The sequence below is a fragment of the Fundulus heteroclitus genome, chromosome 1 (genome assembly GCF_011125445.2).
Source record: "Fundulus heteroclitus isolate FHET01 chromosome 1, MU-UCD_Fhet_4.1, whole genome shotgun sequence".
NCBI lineage: Eukaryota > Metazoa > Chordata > Actinopteri > Cyprinodontiformes > Fundulidae > Fundulus > Fundulus heteroclitus.
Window position 1 is genome coordinate 37,038,714 of NC_046361.1, and position 19,522 is coordinate 37,058,235.

The window sequence follows — 19,522 nt, forward strand, 5'->3', positions numbered from 1 at the left end:
ACAAATAAAAACACAAACACTGCTTCGGCTAGGATAATAGTGCCCATATTTATTATCCACACAGAATACAGCAACACAAAACAGCAATCACTTTGCACACGCAAAGTAGCAAGCACTTAAAGCAACATGCTTTCAGACAGGCTTGATGTTCCATTTCTTACCATGGCACAGAACTGGGAAGCCGGTCAGTCCGGTAAGAGCACAATCCACGCGGCCGGGCGTCCGCACGAAACCCACGGCAGACTTCAACGACTGAGAGCGGTCCCCTCCTTTTTATACTAGTAAACAAAGTATCAGATGGGAGCGAGAGTGGCCAGTTCTCTCTCTCAGCTCATCTGTTCGTCCCGTTTCCAAAACAAAAACCGTTCCCAGCATCTCAGCAGTATGTGAAGCAAAGTAACATTGCGAATACAGCAAAGCAAAATATAAGCAAAATAAGGAATACAGAGCTTGAATCAGTCTTTCCCACAACACATTGTCATAAGTTCCCACCACAAGTTAAACACATGTGGTTCTCAGTTATATGTGAGAAACATAATAATAGAGCACAAGCATATATGTTGCTCTTAGTTTAAAACTAACCAGTTTTTCCCAAAACACATTGTCAAACAACAAAAATAATTATTTGATATATCAGGAAGGAAACACTAAAACCAAACACAAGATTCATGGTTGCAGCGAAGGAGTAACTGCAGGTAGAGGAGGTGGGTTATAGATTAAAAACGCAGTCCACAGGGTAACTATTTTAGTTTTCATCATTTACAGGAAGAGCAAATATCATAACAGCTTCCTGTGTTGCAGGGTGCCTCCAACCCAGAGGGGTACTTGTCCACCCTGCCAGGCTCCAGCGTTGTTTTCCACTGGCCCCGAAACGACTACGACCAGCTGCTGTGCGTGCGCCTCATGGACGTCCCCAACTGCACGTGGTCCGGAGGCTTCGAGGTCAACAAGCCAAAGTCCTTCCACGTCAACATGAGGTGAGGCGTGTAAAAACAGTTTGACCTGGTCATGGTTCAGAGCCCGTATTCACCAAGAATCCTCAGACTAAAAGTGGCCCGTAGTGACGTCATTTCAGGAAAAATCATCCAGAATTCTAAGATTTTACCTCCGTAGGATAAAAGTTATTCACAAAGCACCTTAGGCCTTCAGAGAGCTCGTGAAGTGGAAAAATGTAAGGAGTAGTGAGGAGGACTTTTAGCGAGGCTAAGAGTGTCTGAAGCAGGAAGATGGAGGAAACGGAGAGAGATGATTGGCTGATCCACCTAAACCGTGGAGGAAATGAGCACGAAAACCTTTTTAACAATCAGACAATTATAATATGTATATAAGATTAACTTTATCATCCCCTTGGAGGGAAATGAATTAGTTTCAGCGGCCTGACAGGTTAAAGGCTCTAGTAATGTAATTTTACTGAGGAGGATAAATAAATAATCATGAATAAAAAGTGGAGAAATTTACAAAGTGTGTGTATGTATATATATATATATATATATATATATATATATATATATATATATATATATATATATATATATATATATATATAAAACCATTATGTTGTCCATTCAACACACAGCGTCTAAACCTCGTGTGGGATAATTGTTTTTTTTTTCTAGAAAACCATTCTGTAAAAAACGTCAGGAAAATGACCACAGCTGCTACAAAGTGCTGCATTTTGATCCTAGAGTTTGAAACATTCCCGTTTTCCTTTAAGCTGAATAATTTTCGGGATATGTTAGACTTAGACTTAATTCAATTCAATTCAATTCAATTGTATTTATATAGCGCCAATTCATGAAGCATGTCTTCTCAAGGCACTTTACAAATTCAAATTCATATTATACAGATTGGTAAAAAATCTGTATCAAGTCTCTCCAAGCAGCATTCACTCCTCCTGAAAGAGCGTAGAGCCACAGTGGACAGTCGTCTGCATTGTTGATGGCTTTGCAGCTATCCCTCATACTGAGCATGCATGAAGCGACAGTAGAGAGGAAAACTCCCCTTTAACAGGGAGGAGAACCTCCAGCAGAACCAGAACCAGGCTCAGTGTGAACGCTCATCTGCCTCCACCCACTGGGGCTTAGAGAAGACAGAGAAGAGAACTTAGACAAACTTTATTGTGCATACAAAAACAATTTCATTGCATACAGCTTACGACAGTGTAATGAGATTGCAATTGAAATAAAATAACATTACAATGTAAAGTGCAGCAGTGATAAGAATGTAACATGTAACAGTTTTTAAAAAAAAGTGTGCAGAAGAATGTTCCACCATGTTTATAGTGCAAAAAAATGGCATTATTTTTAAAAGTTCAGTGTTGGCAGTGCAAAAATTCACTAATGCAGTTGTTGCTTTGAACAGAGACACGCTGGGAAAGTGCTTCTTCCTGCGGACAGAAATCAGCCTCAAAGAAGCCACCTACCAGATTTCCTTCACGGACACGGATCAGCTGCCTCCACCTCTGCGCATCGACAACATGTCCGAGGTACACCCCCCACCCCCCCCACCACCATGACAGGCTGTAGTCACTCTGCTAGCTCCCCGCTGATAAACCTGTTCACAGACGATTTAAAGAGGCAGTATCAGGCTAACGGCAGAGTGATACACAGAGACAGTGTTGTAGTCAAGTCACTATGCCTCGAGTCCGAGTCCAGGTTCGAGTCACCAGTGTTCAAGTCCGAGTCAAGTCCAAGTCATTAAAAAAAAAATCCGAGTCGAGTCCGAGTCGAGTCCACTACTCATCCGAGTCAAGTCCGAGTCGAGTCACTATTGACGTGTGATGTATGACATGAATCAGTAACATTCCATTGCACTAATAACTCTTTCGCTGTAGTTACCCTTGGTTTTACTCGGTAAAACGACTGCTTTTTCCAAGTCTAAGACGTCTCCTAACCATGGTTTTTAAACATTGTTGTTATGGAACGTGCAACAGCGACTCGAGGTACGCTGATAGGCCGCATATGAAGGATGTTAAAGCCGCAAGCGGCGTCGATCGGCCCTCGCAGCCAAGCGCACTCCGGCCTATTGGCCACCGCCGCGGCTCCGGCCGGCGGGCGGGGTTCGCACACCGCCGCGGCTCCGGGCGGCCGGCGGGGTTCGCCCGGGTTCGCCCGGAGCCGCCCGCCCGCCGGCCGCCCGGAGCCGCGGCGGGGTTCGCGCACCACCGGCCGCCCGCCACCGCAGATGCTGTTACGCATTTTCCTCGCCCGTCCACCGGGCGATTCCCACAAACGCGTTCGGCAGCGTTCCCCCATGACTCACAACAAATCTGGTGTGGATCGGTCGATGCAGCGAGGAGATACAGCCGTTGGATAATGATAATGCATTTCGCCACCGGACCGGACTAAATTGTTCGGCGGGCCGGAAAATTTATACCGATTCCTGGACGGTGACTACAAACAGAAAAAAAACGTCTGATGACGCCAAGAACGCCGAGCCGAAGAAAAACATCGACTTACCTTTCTATCAACTCGGCCCGTCTTTCCGAGCCCTCGACACTCAAGCCATCGTTTGAGCTGAACGTTGGTATGTTGTTCCACAGTTCTACCAGTAAAATGGGCGCCTGGACATCCTCTTGTGAAAGTTTAACAGCTGTAAAGTCGGTCATATAGTTGTATCTGTTGCATGTGTAATGGCTGGTTGCTACGAGCGCTCTCACACTGTTTGCCCAACCTTAGCGGCAAGGGGCGTTGCTCATGAGATGGTGACGTCACGTGCGCGGTACGACATTTAGATATTAAAATCATACACCAAATAATATTCTAATGACATATTAAAATTATAGCCTAATGATATAAAAAAAGTCGAGTCTTTTTCTCAATCTCCGAGTCAGAATGATCTGAATGTAGGAGTCCGAGTCCAAGTTCGAGTCATCAGTGCTCAAGTCCAAGTCAAGTCACGAGTCTCTAAATTTAGCTAATGACTCGGACTCGAGTTCGAGTCTCGGACTCGAGTACTACAACACTGCACAGAGAGAGCTGTTAATGCAGGACAGGGTTGTTGTTTGAATCCTTTCAGGTGCCGATCCAGTTCTGGCAGCACGGCGTGGCCGACCTGCGGCTGCACACCGAGGTGAAGGCTGCGTCGGCGCTGGACTACGCCTGCGACGAGCCCACGCTGCCGCCGTACATCACCCTCACCGTGAAGGGAGCGGGGTCCTCCGAGGTCACGGCTGACATGAACAACTTCAGAGAGTACAACAAGCTCTACTACGAGAACTTCATCTACATCGCAGCCACGCACACCTTCCCTCAGTATGAGCCTGCCTTATCGACGCTGCGCTGTTTTTGAGAAGTCGATCTCAACGCTAACCGAGCCGTCCTGTGTGCGCAGGAACGTGGAGAGGAAGGCGGTGGGGAAGCGGCGACTGGAGAGCTGCGCTGAGCTGGTCCTCGACGTAGACCCCAAGACCCAGAGGGTCATCCTGAGGAAAAAGGTGCCACCAAAACTATTTTCACCTTCTGGAAAAGTCTGGAACTTGGTCTAAAGTATTTTTTCTAGGCTTATTTTACCATCTGTTGATTCGTCCGACCATTCACCCAGTTTTCATATTTAAAGCCAGATCACCACATAAATATTCTGTATAAATTCAGGGGAATTTTTATTTATTTTTTGTTGAGACCAGGGGTCTGCAACATGTGGCTCTTTACACCTTCAGCTTTGGCTCTTAGAAACTTAAGAAAAAATTGGTCATGGTTTCTAAATGTAAAGGTAATTTAAAATTGCAAGCTTTTGGATGCATTTAGTTCTGCAATATATGCATAACATTTCCAGAAAGAAAGAAACTAATGGTGTATAGAATATTTTACTATAGATAAATGAAGTATCTTTTTGTCAATGGGTTGAAAACAAAAAAATCTAATGTCCAATTGAAGAAAATGCATTAAACCTAAACAAAAATACTGTTGGTTAAATAATAATAACTGTTAATCTTTAATTTAAAAAAACAAAAAACAAATTTCCTATAGTATATTATAAAAACAGGCTCTTGTTTCAAAGAGATGTGTAACTTTTGTGGCTCTAAACAAAATGTGTTTAACTGGACCGACGGCAAAAATAGCTCTGCGGGTTTTAAAGGTTGCTGACCCCTGATCTAGACATTAAAGGCTAAAAAAGAAAAGGTTCAGATTTTGCATAAATAGGGAATTTGGTTGTTGAAAAAAATGTTGAAACTGCAGTTTGTGGTTACTGTATTTTTCGGACTATAAGTCGTATCAGTCAAAAAAATGCATCATAAAGAGGAAAAAATACATATAAGTCACACTGGACTATAGCATCAGCATCAAAGAAGTTGTAACCCGCCCAGACAGCAGACCTGTAAGCTAGCGCTAGCCGTTAGCTTCACAAACAGCCCAATAACTGTTCTGTCGTGGTCCGGGTCCTTCGAGCTGCGTGAATCCAGACTAAAACAGAGAAACACCAAACATGTGTTCATTCTTTGTTGTCTATAAGTTAACATTTCAAATACATTTTTAAGTTAAAGTGACCAGATTTCTCTAACGAAAGGTCAAGATGAATTACAATTTAAATTTGATATATAAGTTGCAGAATCAGCCAAACTATGAAAAAAAGTGAATCAGTTATTAATACTACAATGTTTTTTTTTCCCTGTTAAAATTGTACTTTCATTTAAAAAAAAAACAACTTTTAAACCAGCGCAATAATTTAGACAATCGGGTGATTTGACCGGAAGTTTTCGTAGGTGTCCTATAACATTTTTTCGCAAACACCCTGCAGCCAATCAGAATCGAGTATTCACCCAGACCGTATAAAGTAATATAACCAGCCGACTGCTTTCATTTCAGTTTACAGAAGAAATAATTAGTTCAGCTGGACTCCAGAAACAAAGAAACAAACAATGTTCAGGATGTAACGTCAAAAAGTGGAAATTGCAGACGATCGTTTATTAGAAAGTGATAAAAACTGATAATTTCATAAAAGCGAAGACTCATGCTGTCTCTGTTGTTCAGGAGCCTGGGAAGCGCTCCCAGCTTTGGAGGATGACTGGGACCGGCATGCTTTGTCATGAAGGCTCGTCTCCACCCCAGAGCAAGCCGGCCCAGCCCCGCCCGCTGGACACCTCCTTGGTGCTGGACATCGCTGGGCTTGCAGCTGTCAGTGACAACAGGTAGCGGTTCTGCATCGTGGGCTGCTGTAATGATAATAAACGTCTCTCTTTCAGTCGCCTCACCATAAATCTCCTGTTTCCCTCGCTCTGATTTGTTTGCTGACAGTTTTGAACCATTGATGCTGAGGAGGCCCGACTCGCGCCGCAGCACCACCCAGACCTGGTACTTCAGCTCAGGCATGCTGACGTGTGGCCTTCCCCGGCTGGTGGTGCAGGTAGGCGCTTTCACACATCTCATGTGGCTTCGAGATTTAATGAAATGCAATTCAGAGCCGGTTTCCAATCCCCCTTTTTAATTGTCTTTGAGGGATTTTATCTAATTTCTCTTTAGGAAATGTAATTATCAGCCACAAAATTTGGGTTTCTAGCCTTCCTGTCATGAACCTTCATTAGTTAAACGAAGCAGAGGCAACGTCACACTGTGTGCGTTAGCGACCAGTCGCTCTAAAACAAGTTTCACTCTTTTAAAAGAAAATACTGCATTTTATGACAAAATAATGTAAAGTTGACATTTTAACCTGTCTTTAGCATTTTATATTAATAGTGTGGTTAGCTAAGACAGCATGTTGGGAGAATGTGGATCCTTCCTTGAACTGACTGCCAGCATTTCCATATTCAGCTTGTTTCCAGACAGAAAGAAAGCTTAAAAAAATAACGAATTAACTCTGCTGTGATACATTAAGCTTTCCTGCTATCTGCTGACCTCGGCTCTGAGTGACAACACGGCAAAAAGGGAACTAAAAGCAAGTAAAATCTTCTTGAAATTAGTGTATTTGTACTTGATATGAACTGGCGAGTTTAAACGATCTGCCGATGGAATAAGATTTTTGCACTTAAAATAGGAACAACTCCTCTTCATCATCTATGTGTAATTATTTAATTTTAGGGGTCAAATACTATCTCCAGTGGCAAATAATCTTATTTACCTGCTCAAATCAAGGACAAATACACTAATTTCAAGACAATTTGACTTAGTTTTAGTTCCCTTTTTGCAGTGAAATCACCACGAGGTGTTTGTTTTTGCCAGACAACCTTTGTTTACACCTGGAAAATTCTGTTACGAAACAAACAAAACTGCAAACATATAAAATGGTGAAAGAATGAAAATATACCTTTCTAGCAACAGTTTTGTTGCTAACCTGGTTTAGTTACGATGCATTCACTGATCAGAAAAAGAAAGGATTTCTCAGTTAACAACCTGCAGGTCGAACTAAACGATCAGCGGATTTGTTGCAAAGTTGTCAAAGATAACTGAGAAATTGCACAGGCTTGTCAAAGTAAAATTTATTCATATGGCAAATTTAAAACAACATAAATTTAGCAAAGTTCTTTACACAAATATGCATAAAACAACAAAATATCAGCATTTGCATAAATTAAAACACAGGCATAAAAAAAACAGTCACCTAAAATGACGTCGGAAGGACCTAAATGCCCAGAAAAAGGTAATTTAAAGGTGTGTCCTGACTGAGATGTGCAGAGCAGCCAAAGCTCGGTCACCTCCCTGCTTCAACCTGCTGCGGATATTAGGGCTGGATATCATCTAGGATGAGCCGATACAATACGATTCTCGATATAGCTCAGCTTGATTTGATTTGACTCCAATATCAATATTTATTACTTACAAATTCAATTAAATTTATTGAACACTGATTTATTAACAGGACAATAAAGTACATTTGGTTCAATGCATTTACCGTATCACAGAAACCAAAAATGTGCCCAAACGTCTGATTTTAGGGACGAAGGAGCTTCTAAAATCCTGTCGGCCGTTCCGCAAATGCGTCTCACTTGCTCTTGCTCGCTGTGAACAGTAATGGCACGCTGTAATAACGCCCCCTAGGGGGTGGGAGGTATATTGATATTGAAACCCAGAATATTGATATTAAATTGTTTTTAAAAATATTGATATTAATCTTTGTATCGATTGTTACGCACAGCCCTATAACGTATATGGAGAAACTCCGACAGGTTCATAGGTGCCAGTCGATTTAAGACCCTAAAAGTGTGTGATAAAGTTTGAAAAATCCATCTGAAAACAATCAGAAAGCCCGTGGAGAGAGGGCAGGAGTTATATCATCATGCTTCTCAAACCCAGCCTAAAAGACGGGCCGCAGCGGAGTAATTGGAATAATTGCAGACGATGAACAAAAGTTGTCCACTCAGGTATTTCTCTGCATGAAGCAATTCAGGTTTATCCATAAGGCAGGATGTTCTGTTGGCGCCAATAAGGCTCCTAGGATTAAAAATCAGGCTCATTTAGGTTTAAGGTTGTAAAACCTAAACAATAAAACTAATTAAATCAGAATTAGTTGGACCAATACCCCAAAAACTCCTTTATTATGCCCGCTCTGTCAAATACGTCTGAAACATGAACGTGCCACCCTGTTCAGGGAGTCGGGTCATTAACTTGTTCTCCTCAGGTGAAAAGGGGCGTTGCCGGGCTGTATGACGGCGCCGAGGTGGTCCTGGGACCAGATTCTGGTCTGGAACAGCCCGGTCCAGAGCAGCAGTTCATCAACCAAAAGATGAGACCCGGATCGGGGGTGCTTTCAGTCCAAGTTCTGCCGGACGGGCCGACGCGAGTCCTCCAGGTCAGTACAGAGCCCAGCCAGGGATAGTCTGCTGAATAAAGTGGCTCCATCTATTTTGACCACCGTGTATAGAAACTAGACTTTTAGTCCCAGTTGTTGGGACACAAAGTGTTGTTTTAACTCAGGGGTGTCAAACATACGGCCCGCGGGCCGGTTCTGGCCCGCTGAACAATTTAGTCCGGCCCGGTGGCTAAATGCATTATCATTATTAAAAAAAAATATATTTTTTTTTTTCTTCTTTTTTTTTTTCCCCCAGTGTCCTGTCTGGCAATGTGGCAATAAGAAATATTGTCTTAATGCCAAAAAGAGCTCATCAGATTTGACTTTCACAAGTGCTCCGCTTGATTTATGAATGTGAATAGTTTTATTATGATTCATGCGGGGAATATCTCAAATGATATGAACACTACAATGGGAAAGTAGGAGAGGAAGGGAAGAACAAGAAGAAAAAAGAAAAGGTGAAAGAGAGAGGAGATAAAAGGAAGAGAATGATAAAACAATTATTGAAAAAAACATGTACTTCGTTTAATTGAAAATCTGCAGTTCCTATATTTTCCACGAAGGGCGCTGTGTTTTAATCAGCAGACGGTAGCACTGAGCTTCAGGTGTGGAATATTGATTTTAAATAATTTCTTAATTTTTATCTGTTTGATGTATTTTGTCATTTAGGACAGTGTTTAAGTTCCAAAAAATGTGAATAAATGTTTTTCAACATTGTACAATCACTGTGATCAGTTCTTATGCATAATGCACAAGTAAATGTTTAACTGAGTAAAAGTATTGTTGAAATTGCACATATTGTTCTTAAAAACGCTGAGGTTATTCATAATATATTGTGTAAAAGTGAAATTCATTTAATATAAAAATCAACAACAAGTCCACTTTTATTAGTTCTATTTAATCTTGCAATGAGTTAACTCGTGTGGCCCTCTTGAGATCAGATTAAGCTGTATGCGGCCCCTCAACCAAAATGAGTTTGACACCCCTGTTTTAACTGCTAAGGAACTTCTGTCAGTTTCCGTCCTCCCTGCTTATTAAAAATGAAGTGTTTTGGTTCTTAGATCAGTGACTTCAGTCAGAGGAGAAAGATGTGGAGCTCCTCCAGCACAGAACAGGATGGCAGCAAGGAGGAGGAGCCTAAGCGTGAGCCTGAGCAGGAGCTGGAGGTGAGACTGACACGGATTCATCACGTCTACATCAAGCCTCTGGGCTGTTGTTATAGACAATCTGGTCTTCCCAAGGAGCGCGTAAAGCTCCTGCAGAAATTCACGAGCATGCACACATGCTCCGTCTTGGTGGATGCAGGTTCCTTTCCTGGATCTGAGGGTTGTTTATGCTGCCTCTACGTTTAGGTGTTGGTTAACCTGGACGAGGGTCTGGGCGTCTCTTTGGTCAACAAGGTTCCCGAGGAGCTGGTTTTTGCAACGCTGTCTCGCGTGGATGTTCACTTCACCCGCACTGCAGCCAACGAAGTGCTGGAGCTGAGCATCCAGGACATCCAGGTGACTCTTATCCCATGCTTGTGTTGATTTTATTGACCCGTGTCTTCCCGCAGAGTTTGCGTCTGCAGCTTCCTGCAAACAAACAAACCCGTCCTGCTGGTAATGCAAATTAATATATGCGTGTTGTTGCATCCAGGTGGACAACCAGCTGCTGGGTACCACCCAGCCTGTGATGCTGTGCGTGACTCCCAGCTCTGGGGAAAGCGGCGCAAACGACAGCGGCCCGGCCCTGCAGGTCAACTCGGTCAAGGTCCCCAGCAGCCTCCTGCTCACTGAGCTCTTCAAGGTGAGATTCACGCTCATCATGGGCTTAAGTGTCATTTTCATTTTGGACTTGAATTAATTATATGAACTATATGAGCCAAAAAATGCATATAATTTCATAAAGTAGAGGCATATATCCTTTTAAAGTATGTAAAGTGGCTAAAACTGTGCTTCCTGTAGCGAATGATGATTTTACCGTGTAGTAACAGCATCCTGCCACTAGATGTCAGTTTTACCACAACACATTAAAACAACCCAGAAATGTCCAAAAAGAGAAAAAGTGATGCAGAATCACTGAGCTATATTATACACTGGAGTGCTGATTTTGCCGAAAAACTGAAGTCACTGGTCGCCATCTTGCTACTCCCTACTAGGAAATTAGGTGCTGAAATATTTTACATGTTTTATATATAGATAGATAGATAGATAGATAGATAGATAGATAGATAGATAGATAGATAGATGTATACATATATGTAAATATATGTTTTTGTATATTGTTATTTATATATTTATAAACGTTAAACATATATATTTAAATGAATAAAATGCAAAATATTTCAGCACATGACTTTCTCAGTACTTGATAGTTTTAGAACATAATATAAAAGTATATGGCATTTGACATTTTAAAAGTTTTAAGTCCCCCCTGAACATGAGAAAATCCTCGTTATTTGATGCTGTAGCGCACATATTCCCTAGTTACTGGAGGAAAATAGGGAGTACCAATATGGCGGCTGGTGGCTTCAAAGCGACTCATTCTAACAGCGAGGATTAGCACTCCAGTGTATAATATATAGCTCAGTTTGCAGAATGCGCACTCATGCCAACCATAATCCGAGTTTAAAATGAATTTAAATATGAAAAGTCAAAATGTAGTTTATTTTGGAAAAGACAACAACGCCGCCTGCTCCTTCCTGTCTGGCTGCAGAGCTGTGTGCTGCTCTCAGGAGGGAAGGAATCTAGAGAGGACAGTCCACTGTTGCCTCCAGTAATTTTCAGTCAAGAAGCGACTAGCAACAATGACTTTTAGCGACTTTTTTGTTTTAAAAGTTGTTGTTTTTTGTCTTCATGGCCTTGCCCCGGTCCCTCGGCAGGTCAGTTTTTATTAGTCGGTTAAAGACACAGATAGATTCCCTATCATTGCACCAAAGCACTGATAGGGAACCAGGCAGGCCGACTCACTTCCTGCTTTTAAATCTTCTTTTAAAACATTTTTTCTCTCTGGCTTTTAAGCCAGATTAAGGTGTTGACTTTTGTGGTTTTATTGTTTGTTTACATGTATCTGTCTATCTTGTCGCATTTTGAATTATTGGCTTTTTAAGGTGTGTAAAGCACTTTGGCCAACCGCGTTGCTGATGATTTAAATGTGTTGACAGCACCTCATGGTGACGGCGCGGCGCTTCACGGTCATCATCGAGGAAAAACTGCTGCTCAAGCTGCTCAGCTTCTTTGGTTACGGAAAGGCCGAAGCCGGTGGGTCTTAATTTATCATTGTTTGAAATGTCGTAAGCAGCTCCGAGTGAGCACGGTGTTAAAAAACAAAAACAAAAACCCTGTGATAAACGCAGAGCTGGAGAGACTGGAGGAAAACCTGCATGAGAGGCCCAGCGAGGACACGGGGCCCCGCAAACGCTACTACTTTGAGAACCTGAAGATCAGCCTGCCTCAGATCAAACTCAGTGTGCTCCCGTCTCACAAGCTGCCCCCAGACCTCAAGGTACCGTCTGTTTGTGTGTCTGTCAGGACGAATACGTCCGTGCGTCAGGATTTATGGCCTGACGTCAAGATCAGGTTAAAGGGTTCCTGTGCAGTCCGGAAAAAATCTGAAAAATGTATGAAATGAGAAAATTACACTGCAAAAACACAAATAAAAATAAGTAAAAAATTCCTTGAAATTAGCGCATTTGTCCTTGATTTGAGCAGGTAAATAATATTATCTACCAATAGAATGAGTATTTTGACCCCTAAAATAAGAATTAATTATACTGCACTTGAAATAAGATGATGGAGATGAGTTGTTCCTATTTTACATTCTAAAATCTTATTCCATTGGCAAATCATCTTATTTACCTGCTCAAATCAAGGATAAATACACCAATTTAAAGAAAAGTTTAGTTATTTTTAGTTCCATTTTTCCAGAGCAACGCACAGAGTGGGGAAAAAGTGGGATTTTCCAGACTTTGTATCCTGTTATATTAGCTAAACAATAATTTATAAACCATATAAATTAAAGTTATTTATATTGCTGCATACTTAGATGTGAACTCTTGCGACATCACAACTTAAATTTGTTGTTCAGCTCAACAGTCATGTGGATTTTTGAGTTATTAACAGTTAGACGTCCAGTTTAAAATCATTCATAGGCCATTTTCTAGCTTTTTCTCGACCTCTTGATCTTTTTACAACCCAACTATAAACTGGCACCAAGGTTTTTGAACTGGGTTTGATGTTAGGTGCCAAAGAAAGTGTTTAAATTATTATATTTCTTTGTGTTATAGATTCGTGCTCATCTATCGGTTCAGCTGCCATAAACGACTCCGATATTATCCTTACTCCCACTGATAACAGATAATAAAACATAATGAGGCAAATATTTTCAACAAAAATGTCTGTAAAATCATAAAAACCGTTGGAAATGCCTGGATTTTTTAAATCAAGATGTGTTAGAGTTGGATAAGAGCTGGAGTCAGGATCAGGTTAACTTCACATTAAGGCTGGAGAATCAAAGCGTTATTTAAAGCGTTAATGGGGAGTTTTTCTTCCCACTGTCGCTTCATGCTTGCTCAGTATGAGGGATTGCAGCAAAGCCATGTACAATGCAGATGACTCTTCCTGTAGCTCTACGGTTCCCCAGGAGTGAATGCTGCTTGTTGGGACTTTGATGCAATCAACTGGTTTCCTTATATAGGACATTTTTGACCAATCTGTATAATCTGACCCAATCTGTATAATATGATTGAACTTGATTTTGTAAAGTGCCTTGAGATGACATGTTTCATGATTTGGCGCTATATAAATAAAATTGAATTGAATTGAATTGAATTTCAGTCATGATTTAAACTAACAGTTCCTGTCTGGTCGTGTCTTTGTGCTCGTTTCCTCGGACAGGCGTTAAAAGGCACTCTGGGCTTCCCCCTGATTCGCTTTGAGGACGCAGTCATCAACATGTACCCGTTCACAAGAGTGCACCCCTATGAAACCCAGGAGATCATCATCAACGACATCCTCAAGCACTTCAGAGAGGTCAGAGGACTCTCATCCGGGACCTACCGATCCAAATACGGTGCCGTGTCCTCACCGTGTGACCTTTTTTCCCGCCTGCAGGAGCTCATGAGCCAGGCGGCCCAGATCCTCGGCTCCGTGGACTTCCTGGGGAACCCCATGGGCCTCCTCAATGATGTCACAGAGGGCGTGTCTGAGCTCATCAAGTACGGGAACGTGGGCGGACTCATTCGCAACGTCACGCACGGAGTATCCAACTCAGCTGCCAAGGTACGCCGGGCGCCGCGCCAGTGGCGGCTGGTGAAAAAAAATGTTGGTGGGGCTGGCCAATAGATTTCCCTGCCTAACCCAGTACATGCATTTAAATTAAAAGTCGGAAAATTACTACGATTCCACAATAAGCATTTAATTAATAAAAAAAAACATTGTTCACAAAGGATTTTGTCTTATTAATCCTTTTCACAGACTCATGCCAGAGGGTTTGCATACATTGTACATGTACGTATATTATTACAAAACAAACGTTTACGTCTTGACATAAATATATATCCTAATTTTTTATTTATATAATGAAAGTAGAACAATGACTAGTGCAAAATTATGTTGTATTTACCGGAGATGAAGTGTAGACTGCAAATTCTGTCATGGTATGATGGCTGCCACAGTCGATTGGCATCCTGCATCTTTTTCATTGAAATTATCCATTTCTTTCTTCGGTAAACGAAAGAAATGTACATCCGATCATTTGGAATGCCTCTGTGTGCAACCGGCAGCACAACAAGTCGTAGGCATTGTTCAGATTCCAAAAATAAACTAAAAGTACGCTCTAATTCACCCGTTTTGTCACGTTGGTAAGCGAAAACAGTATTGTGTTTGCCGACCACCGTTACACGGATGTAGCTCGTGACGTCACGCGTGAAGTGCACCTATCACTGTGCAGCTAGGGCTACGACTCCAGGAGCCCCAAAGCCATTCATTTTGGCAATGCTGATTGGCCAAATATTTATAAATCTTCCCTAGCAACAGTATATGATTGGTTATTTCGCTACACTTGTAGGGCTCCTTGAGTCACAGCCCCACAAGTGTAGAAGAAGAGAAATAATACGTTATGTTGGGGGAAATGCACTGTTAAATGATAGAGTCAATCAGTAGAAGTGTTTTAATAATTCTTATTACATGTAGCCACGTACTATTAAGTAAAAACTGACATTAATAATACTTTTAAAATCTCAATATATTTAGACTTTTCCCCTCCACATCTAGGGAGGGCAGCGCCCGAGCGCCCCCTATGGGCCAGCCGCTACTGCGCCGCGCCCTGACCCACATTCCTGATGGAGCGCCTTTAAAAGCTGAGGTCTGGTGAACGTTTCTGTCTTCTGTCTCAGTTTGCAGGCACCTTATCGGACGGGCTGGGTAAAACCATGGACAACCGGCACCAGAGTGAGCGGGAGTACATCCGCTACCACGGTGCCACCAGCGGGGAGCACCTGGTGGCAGGGATTCACGGACTCGCTCACGGTGGGTCGAACTGTTCGCCGTGGAATCAGAGAGGAAGCAGACATTTAGTGAAATACAGCCGTGGAAAAAGCTTAATGGCTGCATTGGGTTTTATTATTGTTTAATCATCAATCCTCGTTCCTCCAGGGATCATCGGGGGCATGACGAGCATCATCACCTCCACGGTGGAGGGGGTGAAGACGGAGGGGGGAGTCAGCGGCTTCTTCTCAGGACTCGGTAAAGGTCTGGTGGGCACCGTCACCAAACCCGTTGCCGGGGCTCTGGACTTTGCCTCGGAGACGGCGCAGACGGTCCGGGACATCGCCAGCCTCAGTAACCACAGGTGGGTTCGATGAGTGCAGCTTCTGCCGTGTTAAACGCAGCCATGGTGGACAAGAGAGCGCACCCCCAGTTTTACCAGGTTCTGAATTAGTTCATTACAACCACAAGTGGACAGGAACAAAACAGATTCCCACACTTTCACTATTCGTTGAAGCCAAAATGGAAAGTCCACCCTATGGTCCAGCTTGTAGAACCACCTTTAGCACCGTTATTCCCAGCAGTGGTTTTCTAGCTGTCTTTAAGGTCCCACCGCAGCGTTTCAGCCCGGGCTTGGACTAGGCCATTGTAGCACCTTCGTTGTTTTGTTTTTTTGAGCGATTCTGCTGCAGATATGGTGCAGTGCTTGTTATCTTTGTTCTGATGATGCAGTCTGACGCAGTTTGGGCCGGTCTCTCATTTGACTCTATAGCGCTTTCATATCCAGAGGAGATCATGGTCAGCACAACGACTGCAAGGTGCCCAGGTACTCTGGCACCAAAGCAGCACTCCTTCCTCACCGAGCTCGATGGCTGACATGAGGTGCATCATTACTTTCTCTAGTCGGGTCTCATCATGAACTTTTAACATGCCAACAGAGGCCCGTAGAATCTTAGGCTACGTTCACACTGCAGGTCTTAATGCTCAATGCCGATTTTTTTGTGAAATCAGATTTTTTTGCGTGTTCCAAATATATGCGACTTGTATGTGATCTCCTGTGTGAACTGAAAGCGTTCAACCTTCAAGTGTCCCGCATGCGCACTCGAGGACGCGATGACGTCACACGTAGCAAGCGTCCTCAGTGTTTGCGGAAGTAAACATGGATTATAATGCTGGCGCGCATTTTGCGGTCATTAATTTATTTTCTAACCGGAGCTTTCCCTCCATTGACTGCTCTTCTCATTGTTGTCCGCTATGGGTGTCGTCTTTCTTCCCGCTTCTGCACAGCAGGACGCAGAATAGTGACGTTTGTCGAGTATCTGTGACGTACAGGTCGGATAAATTTAACCCGGCCGTACAGACAAAGGTCGCATTTGAAAAAATCAGATACGTATCGGATTCAGGACCACATATCCAAGTGACCTGGGTCGCATTTTAAAAAATCTGATCTGTGTTGTTCAGACTGTCATTAAAAGATCAGATACAGGTCCCATATGGCCAAAAAAATTGGAATTGGGTCACTTCAGGCTGCAGTGTGAACGTAGCCTTAGATGGAGCCGAGCGTCTGCAGGGACGGTGAAGACTGGCAGCTGCCTTGAACGTCTTCTACTGTGTTGTGGGGTTCGTCAAAATAAGCAATAGCTCAAAATAATCAATACCAAAAAATGAAATTATTCAGGTACTGATTTGCATTGAAATGGATATTAACTGACTGGTTCTCATTGGCATAAGTCGTGGGCCTTCATCGGACCGCAGTGCTGTCACCTTCATGCAGACGCTCGTTTCAGCGGTGATCTGCTGCCAGAAGCTTAAATCTGCTAATGTGTCGAGTTCAGCCAGAAAAACAACAAAGAGCCTCTTCATCGACAAGATAAAAACAACAATGTTAGGAGGCGTTTTCCCTATGAGGCAAATGGACAATAAAAAAATGCTGAATGATGCCACATGTTAGCTATTGCTATGAGCTCAAGCGACAAGCTAACGCTACAAGCTAACGCTAAACTCTGCTGTTTCAGAGGGACTGTAGTTGATCACTGATCTAAATGGAAATATGATGCAACATGAGCAGCAATGTGAAAATAACCGAGCTGCTGTTGCTGAATACATGCTTTGACCAGATCCTTGTTTGTTTTGAAACACGATAATGATGATGATTTTTTTTTTTTTTGTAACACAAAAGTTAAGCAATTATAATAAAATAATTACATGACTGAATCAGGGATACATTCTCCTAGAGAAGATATTAACACTGTTTCCACAAACAAGGAAGTGAAACTTAAGTTATATTTCTCTAAACGAGGGCTGTATGTACGATTTTGCCAAAAATCTAAATAGCGATATATTTCCACCATAATTGCGATTTAATTTTGACTTTAACCACAAGTAACAAAATGGCCTGTAGATAAAGATGTTTGTAACCAAGAACTATTTAAAGCAAGAAGCTTAACTGTTTTTATTATTGACAATATTATTCAAGAGAATAGCTTGTTGAGTTGGACATCAATCCCCTTTGGACATAAAGAGCACCCAACAAACAGGTTTATGTATTAAACAGTTTGCCCGCTACCTAATGCTCCAGTGAGATTTCCGACGTTTCTGGTAGAAAAAGTATGATTATATAAACTCTAAAACAAATAATAAAACTAGATTATCTCTCTGCTGCAGCTTTCTTCCCTTCCATGTGGAGGAAACCCACTTTAAACATTTTACCGACACCTAAAGGATGCGTCTAATCCATTAATTGTTACATAGCCAGAAATTGCAGACTTCTGTGATTTGGAAATTGCATTTTTATAAATTGCGATTATATTGAAAAATGTGATTAATAATTTTGCCCTAGCTGAATTGTCCCCTGCTTGGTGGTTTTACCCTAATAAAGAAAGTTTTGTAACTAATTATATTTTTGCTCTTAAACAAAAACAACCAGTTCCTTCAAACAATATTGCCTCTGTATCTAACATTGAGTATTTTCCTTAGTATCTGTATTGGGTCTGAAATGTAAGGATCCTGACAGCCCTACTGTGTAGAATGACTTTAAACATTTTATAAACGGCTCTTTAACCTCCTCCAGTCTCTGCGATCGCTGCTGATCTATTTCCACCTTTTGCATTTTTAACTCGCACCTCCACTGCAGAAAAGTGGGACAACTCTGTCCTGTTATTGCTTCATCTTTGCTCGATAAACTAGAACAACGATTCATTTGTCGTGTTTTTGTCAACCTGTCAGATTTAAACAATTTTAGAACCTGGTAAAGACCACATTATCTAACGCATAACTGCTTTAGGCCAACAGGGGGCGCGCCTTCTTTGCACCATGGCTGTTGCTCCTGCAGCGTTTTTCAGTGACTCAAAAAAACAGCTGCCGATGCTTCAGAGCGCTTCGACCACAGAGCCGCCGGTGTAGGTACCATATCGACTCGGGGCCCTGCGCCTTCTGATGACGTCACTATACATGGTTGGTTAAACGTTTGCACAATTGCGCAAAACATTGTGATTGGTCTGGACAACTTACTAAAGTAATTATAGCGGGGTGTAGGTTTTATCCGAGAGCGGGATTACGGTTTGTAAACGGATAATTTTACGAAGAAATTCTCCATGGTCCCTGCGCCTTCCGATGACGTCACCTTATGGCAACGCCACTCAAACAAACTACATAGAGCCCGCGGTCTGCATTTGTAACGAATCAATTTTATTTAGTTAATTTAGAGGTTTCTTTTTTCTCAAAAGCTTCAGGCTTAAAGATGAACATAGAAAATGTATAATAATCATCCCACTTTAATTGATAAAAATGAGGTAAAATATTTAGGTATAATGATTAGCAAGGACCACACTGGAAATAGAACAAATATTCAAGCCATTTTACAAAAAAAATCAACAAATATTTGACAGTTGGCTCAATTTTTGGAAGAATATTGTTAACAAAAACAGAAGGGATAGCCAGATTAATTTATCCAGCATATATCTTAAATATACCAAATACTACAATAAAAAATTAATCAAATTCATCACAATCTCATCTGGAAGAATAAAAAACATGTGATCAGAAAGAATAACATAGTAATATAAGTAGAAAAAGGAGAATTAAACGTTATTGATTTTAAAGTGATGAATGCCGTGATTAAATTAAAATGGCTGCAGACTTTTATTAAAAATTAAAAGAGTTTATGATTTATTTTCCCTTCACAACTTTAAAAAAAAATTTGGAGGAAGGAAATTTCTCTTAAGATATAACTTTGATACGGCAAAATTATCGATTAAATTGTCAGACTACCACAGAAGCATTCCAGAAAGATGTTAAAAGTTTTTATGCCTCGATTAAATTACTGGAAAATAACC

The 19,522-nt window shown here is 41.8% G+C and overlaps 1 protein-coding gene across 6 annotated transcripts in view; it reads left to right on the forward strand.

The window, feature by feature from the left end:
* Positions 1-19,522, forward strand: part of vps13d (vacuolar protein sorting 13 homolog D) — an 86,647-nt gene that overhangs the window by 63,009 nt on the left and 4,116 nt on the right. For all 6 annotated transcript variants that reach the window (XM_036142228.1, XM_036142212.1, XM_036142221.1 and 3 more), the window contains 16 exons: positions 802-977; positions 2,362-2,485; positions 4,018-4,253; positions 4,333-4,435; positions 5,970-6,127; positions 6,234-6,342; positions 8,551-8,721; positions 9,783-9,887; positions 10,074-10,223; positions 10,360-10,509; positions 11,867-11,963; positions 12,059-12,207; positions 13,599-13,733; positions 13,815-13,982; positions 15,098-15,230; positions 15,357-15,552. In XM_036142228.1, coding sequence (XP_035998121.1) covers positions 802-977; positions 2,362-2,485; positions 4,018-4,253; positions 4,333-4,435; positions 5,970-6,127; positions 6,234-6,342; positions 8,551-8,721; positions 9,783-9,887; positions 10,074-10,223; positions 10,360-10,509; positions 11,867-11,963; positions 12,059-12,207; positions 13,599-13,733; positions 13,815-13,982; positions 15,098-15,230; positions 15,357-15,552 — 2,360 coding nt within the window. The remainder of the gene's footprint in view (positions 1-801; positions 978-2,361; positions 2,486-4,017; positions 4,254-4,332; positions 4,436-5,969; positions 6,128-6,233; positions 6,343-8,550; positions 8,722-9,782; positions 9,888-10,073; positions 10,224-10,359; positions 10,510-11,866; positions 11,964-12,058; positions 12,208-13,598; positions 13,734-13,814; positions 13,983-15,097; positions 15,231-15,356; positions 15,553-19,522) is intronic.